This window comes from Triturus cristatus, chromosome 5_2, assembly GCF_964204655.1.
Source record: "Triturus cristatus chromosome 5_2, aTriCri1.1, whole genome shotgun sequence".
Classification (NCBI taxonomy): Eukaryota; Metazoa; Chordata; class Amphibia; order Caudata; family Salamandridae; genus Triturus; species Triturus cristatus.
Genome location: NC_140588.1, coordinates 989,819,165 through 989,842,333, shown reverse-complemented (window position 1 = coordinate 989,842,333; position 23,169 = coordinate 989,819,165). Strand labels below are relative to the sequence as shown.

General features: G+C 43.9%; 1 protein-coding gene across 2 annotated transcripts in view; it reads left to right on the top strand.

Moving 5' to 3' along the window:
- Window positions 1-23,169, top strand: part of UPRT (uracil phosphoribosyltransferase homolog) — a 134,149-nt gene that overhangs the window by 11,923 nt on the left and 99,057 nt on the right. For both annotated transcript variants that reach the window (XM_085608243.1, XM_085608244.1), the window contains exon 2: window positions 20,891-20,933. In XM_085608243.1, the coding sequence (XP_085464369.1) occupies window positions 20,891-20,933 (43 nt within the window). The remainder of the gene's footprint in view (window positions 1-20,890; window positions 20,934-23,169) is intronic.

The following is a 23,169-nucleotide window of genomic DNA, read 5'->3' as shown; positions in this document are numbered from 1 at the left end:
AAGAACTCGAGGCAAAAATGAAAACTTTGGGAACTAAGTGGCGTCCTAAAAAAGCTTGCCTATAGCGTGTGGGGAAGGAGATTTAACTGACTCTCTTCTCAGAGATCAATTGGCGCAATGTACAAATGACAACCGAGTTCAAGAAAAAGTTTTGGCGAAAAATTCGGACATCATGGAAGGGATGGAACCTACTTCTGGTTGGGTTCCGGAGATGAGCAGGGCAGTAACGCTGTAGAAAGGGTTACTAGTGCAGAGGCAGCTAAAGATCATTTTGAAAGTAACAGGGGAACATAGCAGTAAATACTGGCAGAGCCTCCCAAAGCTAATCGCAGTTTGGCGAAGGACACTAAACGCTTCACATGTGGCAGGCCAAATCATCCCTCTAATGGTCCCAAATGTTCTACTCGGTATGCCGCAGGCAGGAATTGTTGCAAAAGAGGGCTTTTTGCTTGGATGTGTAAAAACAACAAAGGCCAGAGCATATATTATTGCTCCTGAAATTAACCAAAAAGCCATATTGCCAGTTGCGCCTTCTATAAGTGGTGCAAAACAACGCACAACCTTCAGACATTACACATAATGAAATGCTAACATGTATTTTCTTGTTTTCTGTATTCACTGATCTGTGAAACATGGAGGTTTCAGTATCGCTCACAAATAATAATCACAAGCAAGTAACCTACCCTGGGTTGTCGGGATATTCTGCTACATGGGAGGTGTGGGGGACATGCCCCTGTAGTCACACACTATATTGGCTATGTCAGGAGACTCGTACCTTGAATCTCTTCCGCTGTCTCAGAATGCATCAGTTCTGCAAACTTCATCAAGGGTGTCATGAGACCTGTAGCACCTACTTGGACCTCGTTACCTCCCCGATGATAATGGGCATAGATGTGCATGATACTGCATTCTCCATCTTCACAGATTAGTGATTACAGATAACAAGAAAACACGGTTGTATTTTACTTTGTGTTAGGTCTGTGAACTTTAAAAAAAATGTTTTTTAACTTGTTTTCATTGGCATTTCCTATAGTGATACAACTTTGCAGTAAATCCCACAAAGTAAGGAACCGCAATACACAAGGTAACAAAGGTACAAAAAACTGAAGGCAGTGAATTTGGGGAGAGGGGCAAAGAACAGAAGGGAATACAAACGGGTGTGAAGGTCGCTGCATAACTGTACCTACAAGACCACACACTGCTTGGATTCTGAGGGGTTTGTCTTGGGTTGGGTTAAGTGGATAGCCGGGGAGCCACAGAGGTGCGTGCTGCGACCCTCATGATGGGACAAAATAGAGATCATTTGGATCTTGCAAGAGCACCTGTCTTCTGCGGAGAAATCATTGTTGACTGGAGTTAGAGTTGTTGCCAAGCAGGGATTATGAGAAAGGCCTTTATGAGCTGGAGCTGCAAACTTTTCATTGAAATTGCGATGCCTGCCATGCCTGAAGAAAGAAGGGTCTGTGTAGAAAAATGAATAAGTTCACAAGTCAAAATCAGAGAGAAATCAAGTTAACATGGATTTCTTCTTTACCCATTGCCTTTCTTCTTCTGAAGTACAGTATTTGGGACTTGGATTTATTTAGAATTTTTTTCATATGTTAGAGAAATTTGTGATTCTTGGACAATGAGCTGGTTAGTAAAAGTTCAATACTTGGACTTTGGCCGTTCCACACGGTGAGTTACATGTGTTTGAGTGTAGATTTCTTGAAAGACATTTGCCTGGACCTAAAGGTTTTTGATTCCTAATCCAAACTTAAGCTTTGTTTACTTTGCTCTATTTTGGCCACTAGTAATATCTGATTGTTATGTTAGCCTCCATTTATAACGCGCTCGGATACTCGAAAGTGTCCCGGATTGTGCCGTAGTAATAGGTAGGCCCTTACCCCATGCAGTCCAAGGTCGCAGAGGATTCAAGTTATGGAAAAAAGGAATCAGTTCTTCATATACAACAGTTGTCTTGGTAACTAATGTCAAATCGCAGCATCGATTAAAAAATGGGCTGTACCTTTGAATGTCAACCCATGATCCCCTGTGCACAGTGATTTCGTGACACTTATTCTCAGTTTATTTTTTTCTAGTTTTTAAGAGGTGGACCTACGCCATAGATGGTCATCGAAGTGAGCTGAAATGCAGTAACATGACCTTGACCACAGCAGCAATTACTCTTGACGTACCGTGGACATTTGCTCAGAAGCTCCCTGCCACCTTCGGGACCAGGCACGTGTTATAAGCACATCAAATGTGCAAATGTGTTCTTGATACCGGTTAATGCATGTATTTTGAGTTTCCATATGCAACACACTGAATGTCCACTTTCTGCTCCCCACAACAATCTGTTTGGCAGCTTTGTTGGTTCTGACATTTTGCCCAAAAACAAGAGGCGCTTTACCTGCACTTGTTTCAAAGTCAGTGAAGGTACATGTATTGGGGTGGTGAGGCTTGGTATCTTCATTGATCTTCTTGATCTCGATATAAAACTAGGAATATGACTTTGGATTGTTCCTGCAGGTTCCACGTGTGCCGTTCGTGATGCCAGCTGGCGTATACTTGCAGGTTGGCAGAAGGCCACATACACTCACATTATGAAGTAAACAGCTGCAGAATTATCAAGGGTGCAATAGCGTGTGCAGGGTGGGGTTCTCGTGCCATTGGTGGACAGTGATGCATAAGGTCCATGGTAATTTGGGGCATGTGGCTTTTTACTCCCTTATATTGCTTTTGTGTAATGCGGTCTTGAAAAAAGTGTTTCAGTGAAGTAATATCTAATTCTTGAAAATAAATCTCCATTTTAAATTCACTTTATGGTCTCTTCTTTGTGTTACAATGCAGTCCTGCTTAAGATACTCCATGTCATTATAAGATTAGAAGATGCAACAATTCATGCTCTAAATTCTTAGGAAATAATTGTTTGCAATAATAATGGTTTACATTTTTGTAACAGATTTTATTTTGTCCCTTTGGAAAATATAGTATGCTAAATGAAAACAATAATGGGCAAGGCCAGTGCATCTGCCTCTTATGTTGTAAATAATGCAAACACTTGCTTGCAAAAATGTTATGGTGTTATATTGGTAATGGTTGTGGTGAAAGTAGTGGTAAGGGTCTACTCTAAGTAATGGTTTTGGTGGTGGTAATAGTAGTGGGCACGGGGGTGGTAGTAGTGGTCACAAGGACAATTGTAGTAAACATGATGGTAATGGTTCTACAAGAGTCATGACACATTTTCTTTTAAAAACTACTGCAGTAAAAAAACTGACCAAAAGCAATGGTTTCTGTAAATAATGAAATTCTGAGGTCAAGAAAGGAATGTGTGACTGGTCAGTATATTTTACAGATGGGAAATAGTCCCTCATGCACTGCACACACATGAGCATGCAGCAATAATTTTGAAAGTTTCAACTGAGGCGAATTTGCAAATGTACTGCTTCTTAGAGCCTAACATGATTGGCTACCAACTCAGGCACCCCTGACTCAGCAATATTTGCAGCATGCCTCTGTTTCTTTTTTTAATTGGAAGAGCTTAGAAACCAGTAAATGCATACTAAAGTGCTACAAAGATAGACATTTAATATGAGAGTTAGCCCTAAAATATCCTAGATGATTACAACACCAGTAAGTGTAGATGTATTAATTGTTGCGTAACGAGGAAGCAATATTTCATGGGAGGACCGATACAAAAGGACTATCTTACCTGCATCAACAGTGCTACAACAGAGCATAGCTCACCTGTGATGTGGTGTCTGAGAAACTGGTCACATTCCAACCCATCATTTTCCAACCCTTTTGTAGTCTGCTAGACGTAAGAACTACAGAATCCCGCCCTTTGCCCAAAATTAGATAATGCAGTGATTCCATCATATGATGGAATTTCGGTGCGGCTCACAAACACAAAATTGCACCATTTCTCATTCTTCGAATCCGTTTTGGCATTTTACGTTATAAGTGATTAGGTGTGACTTTTTCACTGAGTGCCACTATTGTGAATGACAGATACTAAACAAGCTATTCATTGCTATGACGTAGCAACAGTGGGTAACAAAAGTTGTTGCTACGGTTACTAATTCATAAAGGAATTATAAGCTACTTTGACGGTGCTCTCTCATTCAAAATACAGAGCACAGCTTGGTAGGGGTATAGCCGGGAAGGCACAGAGGGTGGCAGGTGTTCATTTATATTCTTATTTACATTTGGTACCAAGGGTAGAAGCCGTGTTATCTATGGCTCCTCATTATCTCTCTGCCCCTGCATAGCAATTCAATGCAGGGGCAGATGATTTTGAAGACAATACATAACATAAAATTGAAACGGAAAAGGAAGGTGCACCAGCAAAGAGTCCAAGCTCAAAATAAAATACTTTGTATTTCTTTTATTCTTGTGGACTCTTATCATTGAGCCACCAAACGAGAATCTTTGGATATTATTAAAATGCACTTGTTGAGCTGAAACTTATTTACGTGTGACCTTCACCATCATTACTGATCATTTTATTAATAATTTGTTTCTGGAATGCTCTATGGGACTACTTACACTATATGACTTTCGCTGACTGCTACGATTATCTCAATTTGCCCTGTAGAAGTTATTGTGTTAAGAACGAAACGCGTTGGCTGAGGTTTTATCATATATTTTTATATTACAAAAATAAAAGAAATACAAAGAACTTCATTTTGAGCTTGGACTCTTTGCTGGTGCACCTTCCTTTTCTGTTTTAATCTTCTCATCTGGATTCCAGTGGAGCCCTTCTACGGCGGACTCCGGAAGAACTGTACACAGGACTTTTTATATACTTTTGTACTGGGATTGAGGTGCTGAACCAGGTGTCAGCCATAGTTGTTTTCTGTTGTTTTATAACATAAAATTGTAGATGGGTAAAACATGAATAACAGGGATGTTTTCCACGCCAAGGTTCTGAGTGACTTCATAGACTCAACCTTTGAGGTCACTCGAAACCCCTTGTTGAAAAACATCCCCGCTTTTTTCACTGTTACATATCTATAATTCTGTTTATCATGTGCACCCACTTAGAAATGCAAATGTTTTTGCAGATCGGGCCCCAAGAATCCCTCACAGTTGTAATGTATGTGGCAAAATGACCCCTTTTTGGGTGGTAACCCCAGTTTTTCAGGACTCCTGCTGGTAATTTTGAGCTCTTAACACTGGGACATTGCTATCCAGTGTCCAATGTTTGTGCTCCGACCTAAAACATGTCGAAATGAGCTTACCTCCTGATTGGCACATTAAAAGGCTGTCGAATATGGAACAGAGGTACACCTATGGCTTGGACAGTGAAATGCCATTTGTGGATGGAGCACTTATGGTGCCATATACTGCAGTGAAAACATGGATTCAGGCCTACCCTATGTATCCTGATAGCAGCAGCTTGAACTCTGCTACTTAGAAATGTCAAAATCACTTTTTTGACTGGTTGGAAAACCTAGTTTTAAATATTAAATACATCAAGCCTAAGTGCACCTTGCTGCCCTTATGGTAGGGCGCATAATATTTAAGAGTGAGACGTGTAACAATAGAACGGCATGTTCTCCCACTGATTAGGCCCAAAACTACATTGTCACTGGTCAAGCTGTAGCTGAAGTAGGAAAAGTGGAAGTATACATTATACATTTTTATCTTTAAAGTTTGACCTGAACCAGCTATACACTCTATTCAAAGACATATTTTTATTTTCAATAAAAATCCACTGGTGAAGTCAAATCTCTATTACATATATGGAAAATGTAACTTTTAGAATGTTGCCTTCACCCTGCATGAAGCTGCTGGAGGCTAATTTATATTAGCTCTCCATCAACAGTACTTGGCCAAAATTAGGTGTGAAAGAGACATGAAAACCACTCCCAAAGGATAAACAATGGCCTGGGAGTGGAAAGGTGTTTTCTTCTCCTGGCAGGGAGACGAGTTGTGGTGGGCTCAATAGCATTAGTTGAATGTGTTTATTGAAGTTTCAGAAAGCAATAACCATATACATAGTAAATACAATGTAATAGTAATTAACATTACAGAGTATTACAAGTACTAAATAAAATAGAACAGATAAGAGAACCTTTTGTAATATAACAAATCTGTATGATTTTATATAAAAAGACAAAACGGAGAAAGAAAAAAACAAATAGAGATCTAGCAATAAAAGAACTAAGATGCTGGTGAGTGAGAGGATACATATGTAGTGAAAGGTAACCAATAAAAATCCCATTTAATCTTCTATTGTAACGACAATGAAGGAACATTAGATATTCTGTGTCATCACAAATTAAATTCCACCATGTAGATCAAGATCATTTAGAATTATCTTTCCAACAAGAGTGCATAATCTTAAAGGCAACCGCAATGAAAGATCAGATAATACAGGATGTGTTGAAATGTGAACAAAAGCAGGTGACATAGATCCAAAGAAACCTTCTTAGATAGAGAGTGGAATATTATAATGGAATATTATTGAACATTTATACCAAATAACTTTACAAAATGTAAACAGATGAGAGCAATATTAGAGTAAATGAGTTGGAGTACCGTTAGAAGTGGAGCATGAACAACATGATGACAAAATCGATTAATCAAATTTAGAAATACATTCCGGGGGTAATAACAACTCTATTATAGACAAAAAATTAAGATTGTATATGCGTGCAGCCTTAGACGTAGTAAATACTTTAAGCCATATTTTATCCCATTGATGATCAGGGAATGATACAGAACGGTCATTTTCTCATAGTAATTCAAAAGAGATTTTTTAATCGGACGGGAGTATGCGATAATAAAATGTATATATGTGCAGCTTTGGGAATAGAATCTTGATCAATAGTGTGCATTGGTGTCGAGGGTGTAAATGAGGTGAGGTCAGGATTAAAGTTGTGAGTCAATAAAAAGGATTGGAGTGCAGCAGATATTAATTCATATTCCTATAAAAAAGAACTTGGTAAGTTGTATTGTTTTGTAAAAGAATAACAAAATGTTGCTTTTCCAATTGATTGACAAACACAATGGCCTTGTATCTCCAATCTTTAAATTAAAATTACTTGCCGCGAAATATAATCAACCTATTATAACAAATACAAGAGGATAGAAAGCATTGTTGAAAAATCCTGATTAGCTGAAAATATTGTATGTAACAAGTGCTGGTATTATTTTAAGATCAGATTTTTTTTTTTTAAAGTACAATTATGCATGTGAACCACCTCTTTGAATGAGAAATCCTTCAATATGGAGCGTTCAAAAACAATCCATCGTGGTATGGGAGAATCTTGAAAATCTTTCACAAATGCATTACTTACCATGCAATACCTAATGGGAAATGGGGCACGACTGACAAAATGGCTAACTCACGGAATTCGAACTGAGAAGGTGGTCTCTTTACGACCGCTACGAGACAAGTGGGAAGGGGACGTAGGCCATGCATTTACAGCTAAGGAATGGGACACTATATTGGGGCACCCCAAGAAGGTCTCTCGAAATCCTAAATTTAAATGTATTCAATTGATGGTGTTACACAGAGCTTATTTAACCCCACACAGACTGTTTCAGGGGGCAGACGATGCCTGCCCACGCTGCCGTGCACCTGATGCGGGGTTGATACACATGATATGGGACTGCCCTAGACTGGGACACTACTGGGCGACGGCCTGCAAAATATTGATGGATTATAGCCACGGTGCGCCGGAATGACACTCTGGAATACTGCATACTGGGACTAGGGCCCCGTGAAAAGAAGGGTAGTTCTGCCTTCAGTTTTGTTAATCTTGCGCTCCTGCTGGCCAAGAGAGCCATAACCACAAGATGGAGAGCCGCTAAGGCACCGTCCCTGCAGGAATGGCACACGGAAATGTTGAGGTGGGGTAAGGCGGAGGGGACTGAACTACAACGGTAGGAATATATAGGCCTAAGAAACACCGATTTCGTTGAGCTGGAATGCAATGATAGAGGAATACGCTGCGATAGACATTTTGTCCTACTGAGGCGGACTCAGACTATCCCATGGGGGGTTTGATCGACGGCCACGGGACACAAAGGCCCCTCACAATCTTTGTGGGCTATACTGTGTAAGTTAGCAGGACTGTACAGTTTGCCTATGTCAGTCTTTGGAACCGAGACACATACAACTGCGGATGTGGAAAATTGTGCAAATGCTACTGTTAGATATTATGGCCGAGCATGTGGGGAGGAAGGGGGAGGTTGGGTAAGAGTTTTTGTTAGAATACTATAACTGTATTAGATCCTGATTGATTTGACTAATCATGACATGTTTGGCTGGACTCCTGGTGTAGATGAAAATGCCTAAAACCTTTCGTATTTGCTTAGATGCATATTAACGATCTTAGACCACTGAGTGATGTCATGCAGAGACTGTCATGGATGTTCGATACTATCAATGGGTGTTATCCTAAATTGGTTGTAAATATGTGAACTATGCCATGTGTCCATATATCGCTCTATGAGGTCTGGCTCACTGTTATGTGCAATCAATAAAAATAAATTAAAAATCTTGAAAATCTTTAAGGCATACAATTCACAAATTAAAAAAGCAGCATGGTAGCGCTTAAGTTAAGATCAAGAAAACAACCCCCCCCCCCCCTCATTCTTTGGGTGTTTGAGTTTAGATAAAACAATACATGAATGTTTGTTGTTCCAGAGCAATATGACACAAATGGAATTAATTTAAGTAAAGTAATACTTGGGTATTTTAAAAGATAACATAGAAAGTGTGTAAAGGACATGTGGCACAATCATCAGCTTGAGGGTATCCAATATAGCCCACCAAGATAGATGAAGGGGAGATCAGGATGTCAATTTCTGTGATTAAAGTTTCAAAATATTAAAATTCTTACTACGTATGCTTAAAATATTGGGAGAAAACCACACCTAAATATTTAATTTCGGAAGGGCACCATGTAAAATTACTGATGGAAACATACAGTGATAACACAAGGAAGTCAATGGCAAAATTTATGTTTTGGAAATGTGTAGTTTATATCCTGAGATGTTAGAATATAAGTTGATCGCTTGAAAAAAGGGTTTAAGGAAGACCAGGGATTTGACATGTATATCAAAACATCATCAGCATAAGCCGTTAGCTTAGTTTCGAGGTAATTATATTTAAATCCGGAGAGAAGTGTGTTACAATGAAGGTGCTCAAGGAAGAGTTCTAAACAAAAAACGAGAAGCGCAGAGGAAAGGGCACAACCTTCCTTGCCTGGTGCCTTTATGTAAATTTAAATAGGGGGAAAAGCGTCCATTAACAAAACCACTGGCACGAGGGTCAGAGTATAATAATTTTATGAATGAAATGCATTTCGGGGCGAAGCCAAACCAATGGAGAGTAGTAAACATAAAATACCAATTAACGCGATCAAATGCCTTGTCAGCATCTAGAGAGAGGGCCGCTATGGGATAGTGATATTTCCTACCCAGTTCAAGAGTTGTAGAGAACATTCTGGCATTGTCTGTAGCAAACCTACCCTTAATGAAACCAGATTGATCAGGTTTGACCAGTAGGGAAACAACACTTTCAAGGGGACATGCTAACATTTTAGCATATATTTTACAATCGTAGTTAATTAATGAAATAGGACAATAGTTTTGACAAAGGGTGTGATCTATATCTGGGTTAGGATTAATAACAGTCAGGGCTTTCAGAAAAGATCCACTAGTCTCTGAATTCAAAAGAAAGACATTAAAAAGTGAAAGTAATTTAGATGCAAAGAAAGAGAGCGAAAATGAGGAAATTAGTTCAATGGGAAATAAGTCTGGGCCAGGAGCTTTAGTTTTTTGTAGGGATTTAATAACATCAATATTTTTCGGGGAGTAATGTCGGCTTCTAATGTTTTCAAGGTATCTGGGCTAGAAGGAGGACTGGGAAGACCACTGAAGAAAGTCTTAATATCATGTTCTGATGGAATGGTATCTTCTGTATACAGATATTTGTAGAAAGCTTGGAAGACAGTAATTTCGGAGCCAGGGGTTGCAAGGTTGTTGGTGACTTCATTACGAATGCGGCCAATATTTTTACATTGGGATTAAATTTTTAAATAATTATCCAACATTTACCCGCTTTATTTTCACCACTGTGGAATTTAGATTATCTTAAGTAGAATGTTACATGCATCTCTGGTAGCAAGTTTATTAAGGGTAGACTTGACTGTAATCAAATTGTGTAAAACGGAAGATGACTTAGAAGTGACGTGAGTAGGCTCAAGTGTTTTAATTTATTGAAGCAATACAAGGTATTGGGAATATAACATTTCCTAGCTATCATGAAGGAAAGTTTCAATTCTATTAAGGACGCGGAGGCGAGGATTATGCTTTTCTCTCTCATATTTATTGCTCAGCAGCCTTAAGAGAACAAATAACAAACAAATACTACAAATCCCATGAGTCTTTGTAATGTTCGCAAAGCAACCATGGTGACAGTCCCATATAAAATCAAAGGACAGAACTTCCTCTTTCTTCAGGCGGAACAATAGATCTCACATTTCCATTAGTAGTCTTGTTTCTGCTCCGATTCTGTAAAGACAAGAAGATAGCATAAGAAAAGGGAAAGCATCTAGTGTCTCTGTAACAACAATAAAGAGGCAGGTTAAAACAACCAACAATATTCATCGATACATCAAGCATAAAAGCCGCATCCAAACATTACTCCGAAATCCTCATAAGATAAGATACTTAGCCAACATGTAGCCTGCAGATTGTCAGGGAGGGTTGAGAAGACATTCCAATGGGTGGGATAATCCTCGCCTCCGCATCCTTAATAGAATTGAAACTTTCCTTCACGATAGCTAGGAAATTTTATATTCTATGTCAGGACCGGAGGCTCAGATTATGCTAGTTCAAAGCAGTTCGACCACCAGAGAATCCATGCCCAAGAAAGGTTTAAAATAGAAGGCCTTAAAAGTAGAATCCGAGGACTAGTCTGCTGCTCTAAGAATGTCCTCTAATCGGCCTCCAAGGGCAAAGGCTTTGGAAGCCATGGCTCCCCGTGTTGAATGGGCTCTGAAGGCTTTTGTATCATTACCAGCTTCCTGGAGCACCCATCTCACCCAGCGGGCAATTGTGGCGGCTGTCACCGCGTTGAAAGGCTTCTTGGATCAAAATAAGAAGCTGCGACACCCCTGGAGGTCTGTATTCTTCCGTCATCATTTCGTACGCTCTAAGGCAGCGGACCCCACACAACTTCAGGAAATCTGGGTAGTGCACCACCCTAGTGTTAGACTTTGTACGTCGGACTACACCCGTGCTGTAACTTCCAAGGGCCGGACATCCCATACCCGTTTACATGAGATAAGACAAAGGAGCATCGTCAGCTTACCTGTTAGCCCCTTACGAGAAAGATCAGAGTTATCTTGCCAAGATTGCAGCCAACGCAGCACTGAATTAACATCCCACAAGGAGGAGTACTTCGGTAGAGGCGGAAAGGAAAGGCGTATGCCCCTCAAAAACCGACATACCAGAGGATGTTCTCCTACTGGGACTCCCTGAATGGGCATGTGACCTGCAGATATCGCCAATCGACTCGCTCTGATTGAGCGATAGGCCAAATCTTTGTCCACTAATTCCGACAGGTAGTTGACTACATGGATCATATTGGTCCCCACGGTATCCAAACCATGTCGCAAACACCAGCATGTCCATTTCCTCCAGGAAGATCTACATCGCTTGACGGTAGATTCTGCCCATGCCTTCTTGATAAGTGAGGAAGCCCTCTCCGAAAGGCCCGGGACTTCCCAACGTCTCCTGTAATCCTCCAACCCATCAGGTGGAGGCTGTCCTCCTGAACCAGAGGGTGCAAGTTGCCTCCCGCGTCCATCAGCAGAAGAGGTGTCTGGAGAAGTTGGATCGGAAAATCCATAGAAAGTTCCAGAAGAACTGGATGCCAGACTTGAGATTTCCAACGAGATGTCACTAGTATGACCACCGCCTTCTTTCTCCGAACCAGTGCCGTGAGCCTGGGTACCATGGTAAACAGGGAAACCCATACCCCCGCAACGGGCTCCAATCTTGCAGGAAGGCATCCGTTGCCTCCGCCAGAGGATCCGGGCGCCAGCTGAAAAATCAGGGAATCTGGTAGTTGAGGCGTGACGCGAAGAGATCCACTTGACAATGACCCCAACGGGTCATCAGGTTCTGAAAGATCACCGGATCCAGTTTCCAAGGCACTGTAATCTTGAAGGTGTCTGGAGTACTAGTCTGCCGTCTGATTGAGAGACCCTGGCAGGTATTCCACCTTGACGTCAGTCCATGAGTCAGGCAAAAGTTCCAGAAATCCTTGGCCAAGTCCGCCAGGAGTTTGGGGCGTTTTCCCAAAGCCTGTTGATATATCTCACTGCGGAGATATTGTCCATCTTCAAGAGGATGGCACAAGAGACCCTGTTGGCCGCCAGACTTCGAATTGTGAAAGATCCGGCTAGAAGCTCTAAGCAGTTGATATGCAGAGACTGTTGTGCTCAGACCAGTGCCCGCCTGTAGTAATGTCCCAGCAGTGGGCGACCCAACCGTGACGACTGGCATCTGACTAGATCACCAGGTCTGGGGCTGAAACGAAAATGGCCCTTCCATTCCAGGCCTGCATATGTTCGAGCCACCAATGGAGTTCCTCCAGGGCTTCTTGAGATAGGGCGATCTCCTGTGTGTAGGAGAGTCTGCGATGCAGATGCTTTGTCTTAAGACGCTGTAGGGCCTGGTAATACAATGGTCTGGAAAGATTGCTTGAATTAACGATGATAGGAGACCGACGATTCGAGCTAGGTGGCGTACTAAAAATTTCTGTCTCTGCAAGGTGCTCCTCAGTTCCCTGCGAATCAAATGCATCTGCTGTTGGGGCAATCTGAGGCATTGCTGTACCGTGTCGATCTCTAAACCCAAGAAGGTCAACTTTTGCACTGACACTCAAGATTTCTGGTCATTCAGGATGAAACTCCGATTCTGAAGAAGATTCTGAGTCAGTCTAAGTTGAACAATCAAAGAGCTCTCCTCCTGGTGCATCAGAAGAATGTCATCCAGGTATGCTATGAGGCGTACGCTTCGATCCCGGAGACACTCCATGGCCCGCCTCAAAAACTTGGTGAAGCACCAAGGAGCTGATGACAGACCTAACGCTAGACAGGTGAACTCGTAGATGAGTCCGCCCCATTGAAACTGCAGGAATCGTCTGTGGGGTGGAATAGGGACCATAAGGTAGGCGTCCTTCAGGTCGAGTCGAACCAACCAGTCGTTCGGTAGAAGCACGTCCCTTAGAAGGTGAATACCTTCCATTTTGAAGTGGCGATACACCATCCACTGATTGAAGTCCTAGAGGTTGATTACCGGCCAGAACCCCTTGTCCTTCTTCTCGACAAGGAAGATATTGCTCAAGAAACTTTCGGAGTGAAGGGTTGTGGTCACGATGGCCCTTTTTTTGCAGGAGGTTTTTGTATATCTCTGTCTACCACCTGTGCCTTCTCTCGGGAAAAGACAAGAGGCGTGGGGTGGGAAATTTGGTGCAGAGTCCTTTTGGAGCTCTATGTGGAAGCCCATCAATGTCTGTAACACCCAGGCGTTCCCTGTAATTGCTGCCCAATTGTGTCTGAACCACTGCAGTCTTCCACCCTCCTCTGGTCGGAAAAAAGGGGTAGTCCTTACCGGTGGGTCCACCAGGTGCGTTGTTGGCTCCACAGGGGTTGCCTATCCACCCGCGACCTCTGCAGCGGCCTTGCGATGGGTAGAACCCTCTGAATTTCCGCTGGTCCTGCCAGTGCTTGGATCTTCTGGTCTGAGACTTGTGGGGGATGACGTTGGAAGGACGGCCGGAGGAGTGTCCCCAACCTCTTCCGGCCCCTCCAAAAATTTGCTGACTGAATACCTTTTTAATCAATTGCTGCGCCTTATCCAAGGAAGAGAAAGTATTCACAAAGCGCGATAATTCCTTCTTAAATGGATCTCCAAAGAGACCTCAGTTTGCTACTGACCCAGCCTGAGAAGAAGCCAGTTCGCCTAGTCAAGGCTCAATCTTAATTAGCCGTGAGCGTCTATGCTCGGTAGATAATGCGCAGTTCGCATTCCAGAGGAAACATAGGGCCCTTTGTGCCTATCCTGAAAGGATCGTGGGATCTATCAGATGGCCAGTCTCTTTGGCGTCCTCTGCCATAACTAATATCTTGGTAAGTGGCCCCAGCATATCCAAGATCTTATCTTGGCAGGACCGCCAAGAGCGGTCCAGACTTTTTCGGATCTTTAATGAACTTGCTGATGAACGTGGCCATTCTTGCATCAATCTCTGCGGTGCAAGCCTCTTTATTTGTTGGGGATGGCCGGGGGCACTCCGCCTTAAGGCGACCATGGTCCTCCTGGTCCATCGGCTTCCGTATTCGGCTAGCCACATAAGACGCCACGAGGGGCGCCGGTATGCATATATATTCTCTGAGTTCAGCATACCTGAGATGTCAGCCGAGTCCTGAGATTGAGGTACAGCCAGCCTGGCTTTCTTGGCGCCACTTTCCGGTCGCCAGGCTCTGATCGGACCATGCTCGTCTCCATCTGGACCTGTGTCTTCCCCGATACCGTCATCTGCCCCACCTTGAGGGCAGGAATCGTCATCAGGGTTCCCTTCCGGCTGAGAATCCTCAAGCACCTCAATTGAATCCAGGCGTCTTTTGAGGAATGCCTGACCAAGCCTTTCAAAGACATCTGGAGAGGAAGCTGTCCCCCGAGTATTGGCCTGAGTTTTGGCCTTAGCTTTGCCCTTGGAGGGGCCCTTCGAAGCTACCCTGGGTTACCACCAGTCTCCCTCAGTAGAGGTGACCATGCTCATCACCTGAGTCCCCATCTGGACCTGTGTCTTCCCCGGTTCCGTCATCTGCCCCACCTTGAGGAGAGGAATTGTCATCAGGGGTCCCTTCCGGCTGGGAATCCTCAAGCACCTCAATTGAATCCAGGCGTCTTTTGAGGAATGCCTGCCGTAGTCTTTCAAAGGCATCTGGAGAGGAAGCAGTCCCCCCGAGTATTGGCTGGTGTTTTGGCCTTAGCTTTGCCCTTGGAGGGGCCCTTCGAAGCTACCCTGGGTTCCCCCAGTCTCCCTCAGCAGAGGTGACCACCCAGCGCCGAACCGTGAGCTCGATAATACGGGGACTCAAGAGTTTAAGGGCTGAGGGCACTGCCCTCTCCAGGGATAGGTCAATAGCATCCACCAGGCCCATGTGAATGAGGAGAAGAGGTTGTTCCTCATCGGCGGGTTCCCATGAGTCTAGTTCCCCCGCCATGTTAGAGGATGAAGAGCAAGCTTTGCCCCACAAGATAGCACAGGTGCGGTGCCCCAAGTCAATGTTTGTAACCACAAAAAGTGCAAGTTAAATTCAAAATGAGACTAGACTTACGGATCCGCAATAAAGTACATCAATACAAAAATATTAAGTACATTTTAAATGAGCCAAGAGTTATGTGCTAACAGTAAGGTCGTACAAATGACAGGGCGCTCCGTGGGCGAACTGCTGCACTGGAGCAAAAATCACGATAGAATGCAGGGGGAAAAGGAAAAACCTCTGACTCCCGCGGAGTGCGCGAAGATCTGACAACACGCCGAAGGACGGAAACTGTCACTCACTTACTTGGACTGGAGCCGAGGCAGACCAAGAATGTGGTGAAATTCCCTCTCCCTCAGCTTATGCAGTACCGCCCCCTCTAGCGAGGTCAGCGCTGCACCGCGACAGAGGCCGTAGGTAAGGTAAAACCTTTGCTGGCCGCAGACACCGCTCCCCTGAGCAGAGCGGACAACACCAGGGGTGCGGGTGAACCCACGGAACTGAAGGAAAGCACAAGGTGTTGTTACCAAGACGAGCCTTATCAGCCACTCGCGCTCCTCAGCGCGAATTTTGAAAACAGTGGTCCTTGATGAAGGTAAAATGAGAAAACAAAATGAATATAGAATTAAATCTGTCCTATATTGCTACTGTCCAGCCGGACAGTAAGATTTAATCAACAACAATTATGAGAATCAAGCGAAATACAGATAAAGTGGGACACAGTCCTGTATCCAGAAACATGAAGGTGAACAAATTAGTAACGAAAGAAGCAAACATTCGGGCAGGGAACAGGGCTTGCTTGTAAATGTGAAGGGTTAAACAAGCATGATAGTAAACACAACCTCTACACATTACATATAAATAAGTTTGTGTGCACGGTGTCAAACCAGTCAACGACGTTTTGATCCCTTTTACGAGGATAATGGGATCATCACCAGGACAAAAACCGATAAATGCCTGAAGGACATACAGCCTATACAACACAGTTAGTGTGGCAGGGGTTATGTACTAGCACGAGATCACCACCATTGAGGAGAGCACGATGGCCTCCATGTCTGGGATTAATCCGATGGAGGACTTCACTGGACTGCAAGGTGGGAAGACGTAGGCAGCGGCGGGATAAGTGATCGCCAGGCTGAAGGTGGAAGCCTTTTGGAAGGCTGGTGAAAATTGAAGCGCAGTGGCTTCCCGGGCAATGGGTGGAAGGCTCGAATTACTAGAATCGGCAGTTACGAGATTTGTCAGGATTGATTTACATTTAGACTTCCTATCTTTAAAATGTTCTAACAATTGATTAAAATCACCTGCTACAATAATGTTGGGTTTGCCAATGGAAATTTTATTTGAATGTTTTGCCAAAAATTGGGATTAGGTTTGACTGAACCGTAGATATAAAATAAAGAAATCAGTTTATTATGAATTATGGTATTAACCAGGCTCAATAACATAATTTATTTTATAGGGGACTCTTCCCCGTCATAAGTAAGTGATTAGTGACACCTGGAAAGGCCTCAGCGTTTGCCCCCCTAGTTTGGCTGGCTCCACAAAATGCTCTATCAAACAAAGCCTGCAGTTTATGAGATTTCTGGTATCAGTCATGATAACTTATTTATCTTCAAGCTCTTGATGCATTTGAAACAGTGCTTGCTCCGAATGGCTAGGCTCGGAGCAATCATCTCACTTTGACCTTGAGAGGTGACCTGGCCTTGGGCAATTGAAGTGTTCAGATTTTCTTCAAATCATGAAATGTTATGGTTTTAAATTGTTCGGTGAAATCACTGAAGGGTAAGCAATGTGTTTTCTTGTATTGATGTCATGGTTATAGATTGTTTCAAAGTAGGGGTTGGAACACTTAACCTCTCTAAAAATTACTGATTTTTGTTAGATCCAAGACACTCAGTCTATAATTTATCCTGAATAATGGCAACTGAGGTGAGCTGTTCCCCCTAAATCTTGCACCTCAAAAACATACCCACTGGATGGCTGGATTAAGCACAGTGGTAACTTTAGTTTCATGAAGCAATGGGCCCCAAGATAGGGTTCAAAATCAGTGTTGGGACAGAAAAATTCTCTGTGTGGTAAAAGACCTGTACCCCTGTCATGAGTGCCCAACTGTACTGATGTCTGGATGCCAAATGCTGATTATTGCATTATTGGCATAGGCCTGTCTCACTAATTGGGGTCTTATTGGACCAAGATGGGCACCCAGCAAGCTGCCCTTACAGTGGTGGAAACTAACGCCTTCACCAAGAGTTAAACAGCACAAGCGCGGAGGTGGCAGCATACCATGTACTGATCAATAGAAGTGAACAACTCCTTTTTGTACTGTCACTGGAGTGAAGCCTACGGGCTTACTCACATTTTTAAAAGTTCCACTGCTGTGTGCCTAACTCACCTTTGACCAATATCTGGTAGATGTAGAGTGCTTCGCAGTGCTGGAGTAGTGACTATGTACTGAGTATATTGATGTCTGTGAGGAATACATTACATGAGTTATGTGCTGTGCAGTGTGAGCACAATGGAAGAATGTGCTAGGTGAATTTGTGCTTGCGTGAAGTACAATCCATATAGGGTGAAATGTGCAGCATGCGAGTGTGTGTTTGAAAATACAATACAGAAAAGCTACAGTACTGAACAATGTGTGCAGACAGCATGTGTGTACTGAATGCATGTGTCTGTACTGGCACAATGCATGGAGGTAACTGTACTGGAGAGTATGTGTGCTGCAAATGTAAACTGAGTGCAAGTGTGGCCACAGTGGTACATTACATGGGGGATCCTGTGTTCCTTTTTAAGAAGCCTGGGTCTGTCTGTTGAAGGCACGAGGAGCAGCAATCCCCCCAGACAGATTTGTGTATTGCTGCTTTCATGTGAGCTTGGTGGGACGCTCACTGGAGGAAAGGAGGAAGAAACTCCTTTTTTACAGTACAAAAGGGTGCTTTGCGATTCAGTGCTAGATCACAAGGAAGGGGCCTGGACATATCTCAGGAAAGAGATGCGACTGATAAGTGAATCATAAATAGTAGGACTGGGTTGTTTCCTGTGTGCAGAAGCGATTCACGAGCGACGTGGGGGAAGCTCCAGCCCCCACCACCTTGTTGCGGTGACCACATATGCCAGAAGGGGCCACCATTGAACTATTTGTTGCCAGAGCATTGAGGCTTGTTACCACCGTGGTGAGGGTGAGTGTACCGGAAAAGTCTGCAATTCCGCTGGGAGTACAGCAGCATCCCCATATGCCAGAAGGGGCTACTAAGAACTAAGACTGTCAGAAGTTTGAGTTGTTACCCGTACAGGAGATTGTGTCTGTGACTGGTGGGTCAAGCCCGCACACCAAGGCTTGCACCTGACTGATTCCCCAAGGAATTAGTCAGACTGAGACGTCGCACTCTTGCTAGGCTCCTGTCAGGAGCCAGTCGAAGGATTAAACCCCCTCTCCCCGCGTCAGTGAGGGTAAGAGTAACTCATATTGCCGGGACAAGCTGGCAGCGCGGCTCAAGTGAGTGGGTCTGCGCCTGCCGGGTGCTGCCATGTGTGCCACATGTCGCCAAACAGGATCATGACTTGTGACAGCCCGCAAAGAGGGCACATGTTGCACCGCTGAACGTTTTCATACTGCCAGAGTCGGTAAGACTAAAATTGGGCCTGCGGGCCTCAGAGGTCTCTGTGCTAATGGTGCTGCGGCACCATCGACACTTCTGACTAATTCTTAAAGAATCAAAGGGGAAATCTTGAGTACGGCCTATGAGTGAGCATTCCCTGGATGTGACCATCATCGAATGGGGATTAACCCCGACCACTTTATGAAGAAGAGGGTGGACAGTGATTTGCCTGACAACTATTAGAGTCCTGACCTAAAGGGGATTGTATTATTGCTCCTGATTCTCGTTATTCCTTTGCATGTGTAGAGTTCGAAATAAAATGCTTCTCTTTCTTATAAAAGTAAGTATTGGACTGGGCATTGATTTATTGCTCATACTTTGTCCACTTTGAGTTATGAGTCATGTTTACTTAACTGTATCTACACTTTCCCCCTGAGGGAGCCTTTGACTGCTCTTCTAGAGCTACCACATAGAGTCAAGGGCTGAAGGGGGACTTGGTCCAGTTGCTCAGGATTCATAGTAGTCTGGGCCCCGGCACATCAGGAGGAACATGCCTCAACCACTACGGTTGGGCCCAGTAGCCCCTGCATGCCCTCTGGCCCTCTTAAAGGAGTTCTGACAGTCGGCATATCAAAAAAAGGCCGTTAAATCAGGAGGGACAAACTCAATAAGGGAATTCTAGGGTCGAAATGAAAATGCATGAAGATTTATTTAAAAAATAAATTGAAAGTAAAATGTAGATGCAAAAAAGTTTGTTCATATGCATACTCATTACAGCGAAGGCTCGCAGTAATAGGACAATACAAAATAATTGGCAAAATCTCAAATGGACTAAGTTCCATATTTGCAGCAAAATCACTAAGAAATTGGACAGCATTCCTAGTAGCATAAGGAAGGTCTATGGCTCACCCCCAAAAGCGAGAGTTTATGTTGAAAATTTTCCTATAGAACAGCATGGAAAATGTAGTATCACTGTGGTGTGAGCAAAGAAATACATTTTCAACAAATCATAGTACAGACTTTAAAGTCATCATACAGCCCTACCATCTAATCATTAACCAATTACATGAATATTGATTCAGCCCCCCTGACCTAATATCATCCCGAGGTGTCAGCAAACTAGTTACATAAACAGCAGTGAACCATTGTGAATGTATGTAATGGTGCGTGCAAGCGGAAGATCCTTGAAATAGGGTTACATTAGTGAGCCCATGCTGGAGTATTCTTCGAGAATAGTATACAGAAATAAACAGATATTATTGTCTTGACTGTGTGCACCGGAAGTAAGAACCATTGAATATGACCTCCTTTTTGAACAAGTGCGGTAAAGGCCTGGTTAGCATAAGCCACGAAAGCACTTAAACAGATCGGATCTAAATGGTTTCAAAGGCAGTCCTTCCAGGTCATTGTACACGTGTATTTGAGTGTAAATAAATATTCTTCACGTTATTAGTTTTGCCCATATTTAAATAACCTACAAAAGCTGCCTCGCTACATTACCGGAATAGCTGGTAATTTAGATCTTCACTTGCTTACGAAGGACAAAATGGGCTTCATTCAAACGTTGAAATAGTAAAAGGGTCTAGTTCTTGGCGACCATTAAAGTCAGCTTTTTTTTTTTTATCATCGACGTTGTTATTGTTTGAATGATTTGTTAAGTGTCCTAACAGTCTGTCAAAAGAGGGACTTGATCAGGGAATTCCTGTCGTACGTTTGGCAGTAAATAACCACTTCAAGGGCCACAGTGCTTCTCGGTGGGTGTCCACGCGCCTGCCCTGGTAAACGCCAGGGTCTGAAGAACCCCCTTGTGTGCAGCGCGTGCTCCACGGGTGCTAGAGCTGGCATACACGATATGCCCCTATTTTCAATATACCTGGGTATTCCTTTGCATTCAATGTACTGACATTTCATTCATCTAAATTGTTCAGCCAGCGCATTCGTTTCTTGTTACAGCTGCATTACTTGAGTGAAAAATTCAATACACGTTTCTTTTTCCCCCCCCTCTAGGACAACCAGTCGAGGGGACTTCGTATTTTCTGCTGATCGTTTGGTAAGTGGACCGATCGAATCATCCATTGTTATCCGATTCCATAGAAGAGGGCGAATCAGGTCTGAATACAGAACAGTGTGTGTGTGTGCTGGTGAGAAGCTGAAACTCCATCCTGGCTGGCAGTGTGGCAGCATATGGTGGCTGTAATAACAGCTGCGGTGCACACACAGGCAGTGTGCCCCTGGACAGCCGTTGTATCAAACGAGGCGGCTGAAAGAGCCTGCCTCACTCCATGCACCCTGGACACCTGCACTGCCAACCTGAATGTTATCTGTGGGCTGGAAGCAAAGATGGGCTCGGGGTACATTCATGCTCCTCGTGCCGGATGCAGTTTGTAGAGGCCTCTACCTGGGAGCAGGGTTCTGAGGGGCGTTTTTTTAATGAATTCACGACCCATTTGGAATTTTGTTTTAATAGATGAAGCTTTAACCGATTTTACCTGTTTGCTGTTTTCTGGTGGCATCGCCTCCCAGTCAGGTGTAGCCCAGTCTGCACACAGTCTGCTCTTGGGGATAAGTAGCCTCTATCGTCTCTCACCTGCTTCGCTTCTGGCAGTGTATGCCACGATACGCCTCCCACAGGTGGTGGGTTCACCTGTGGTGAGCAGGACCAGCAGCATGGTTCTAGCAGTCCTGCTCTGGTGTGACAGCGGCAGGCCACAGGAGCTGCAAATCCTGGCAGGGGCCATCTCCTGTCCTCCAGCTGTCTCAACACTGGTAGGCCTCGTGGGTTTGACAGGCAGGCCCAAATCCTTCGGTGAGTATGCCAGTCATGAATGCCTCCCTGGGTGGGGGTGGTTCTGCTATTCTTTTCTTAAGATGTGGGGCTCCGGCATCACCAGGGTACTTTTGGGGTGCTGTTTGAGGTGAAAAGGCATTCTGATGGAGCCAGCCATTCACTGGTGTGTACCCTGTGTGGGCACTACAAGTTTTGCATTCTGCATTTTCGGGGCAACTGGTGCTGTAGAGTCCAGTCAGCAGTGCTGTGGTTACACTGACCAGATTTGTAGGCACACAAAGGATGTCATAGGAAAAATATTGTTCCCAGCTGCATTTGGGCCAACCTACCGGAAACATTTGTACAAGTGCCACCGCGGTGATGACGGGGATAACACAAAAGGCCGCTTCCGGGGATTTCTGGGACTAGTTTTCAACTTTGATCAGGAGATGCCAGCTATGGTTACACAGCAGTAGAGCAGTAGCGGCAGACCGAAGACCTTTTGACCTTCAGAAGACTTATCAAGACCTGGCTCTTCGAACAGTAGACGCTCCCCCCCCCTCTCCTCCCCTAGCGCCTTGAGACCCTCACGGGTATGTAGTGCGCTTTACAAATACCATGATTGATTGATTGATTGATAGTCCGCTGTGGTATACGCCTTCTTGATCAGAGGGAGCATGGGACCGGAACAACAAGTGGGTCAGTAGCTGCCATTCTTATATATGGAATGGCACAACGAGGATGTGAATTCAGTCTCTCTTAGTGGAACCAGTTTGGGTTGGTTCTCTTTTCATGTGTCTTTCTCAGGCTGTCTTCCAGTCTCCGCCCTGGTCTTGAGTGATGCTCTTCACACTAGAGTGACCTCCAGGCTGAAAATCGTAACACACAGACGTTCTTTTGTAATACACATGGTCTGTTTTGTGCGTCCCCCCTAGGTCCAGGACTGGACAATGACCAGTCATAAGCAAGGCAGGCCCAGGTCTTTGTGCACAATAGGGGTGGGCGGAACTTGTGGAGTTTCACTTCCAGGAATTCTGCAGAATTACATAAAAACTCAGCAAGATTCTGCCAATGGGGCGGAAATATGCATATTGGACTGCTCGTATTCTAATTTAACGCCAGTTGAGGGAGCCGCGCTGAAAAATCAGCATGACTGGCACCATGCGGTGCGGAAGAGCGCATAGCCATTCAAGTTGATTTTCCTGCCGCTGAAGTAGAAAATCTAATCTAGAAGTAACCCTCACACCACAACCACCTGCATTAGAAAATGGTGCTAGGGATGCCAAATCTTGTTAGCATTTCTGGAGCCTTAGGGGGGGAAAATTCCAACATGCGACAATTTGTGGAATCTCACCAGAACTCCGTGTTAAGTCGCCAAATTCCGCCAGTCCTTGTAATAATACTCCAAGAATGATTCATGAAGATAAATAGTTTAATGGAGCAAGCAGGTACATCCTTCGTTCACAGCTTCCTTCTCTAACTGAACTCTATCTCCTCCATTCTAGAACTATACCTGCAT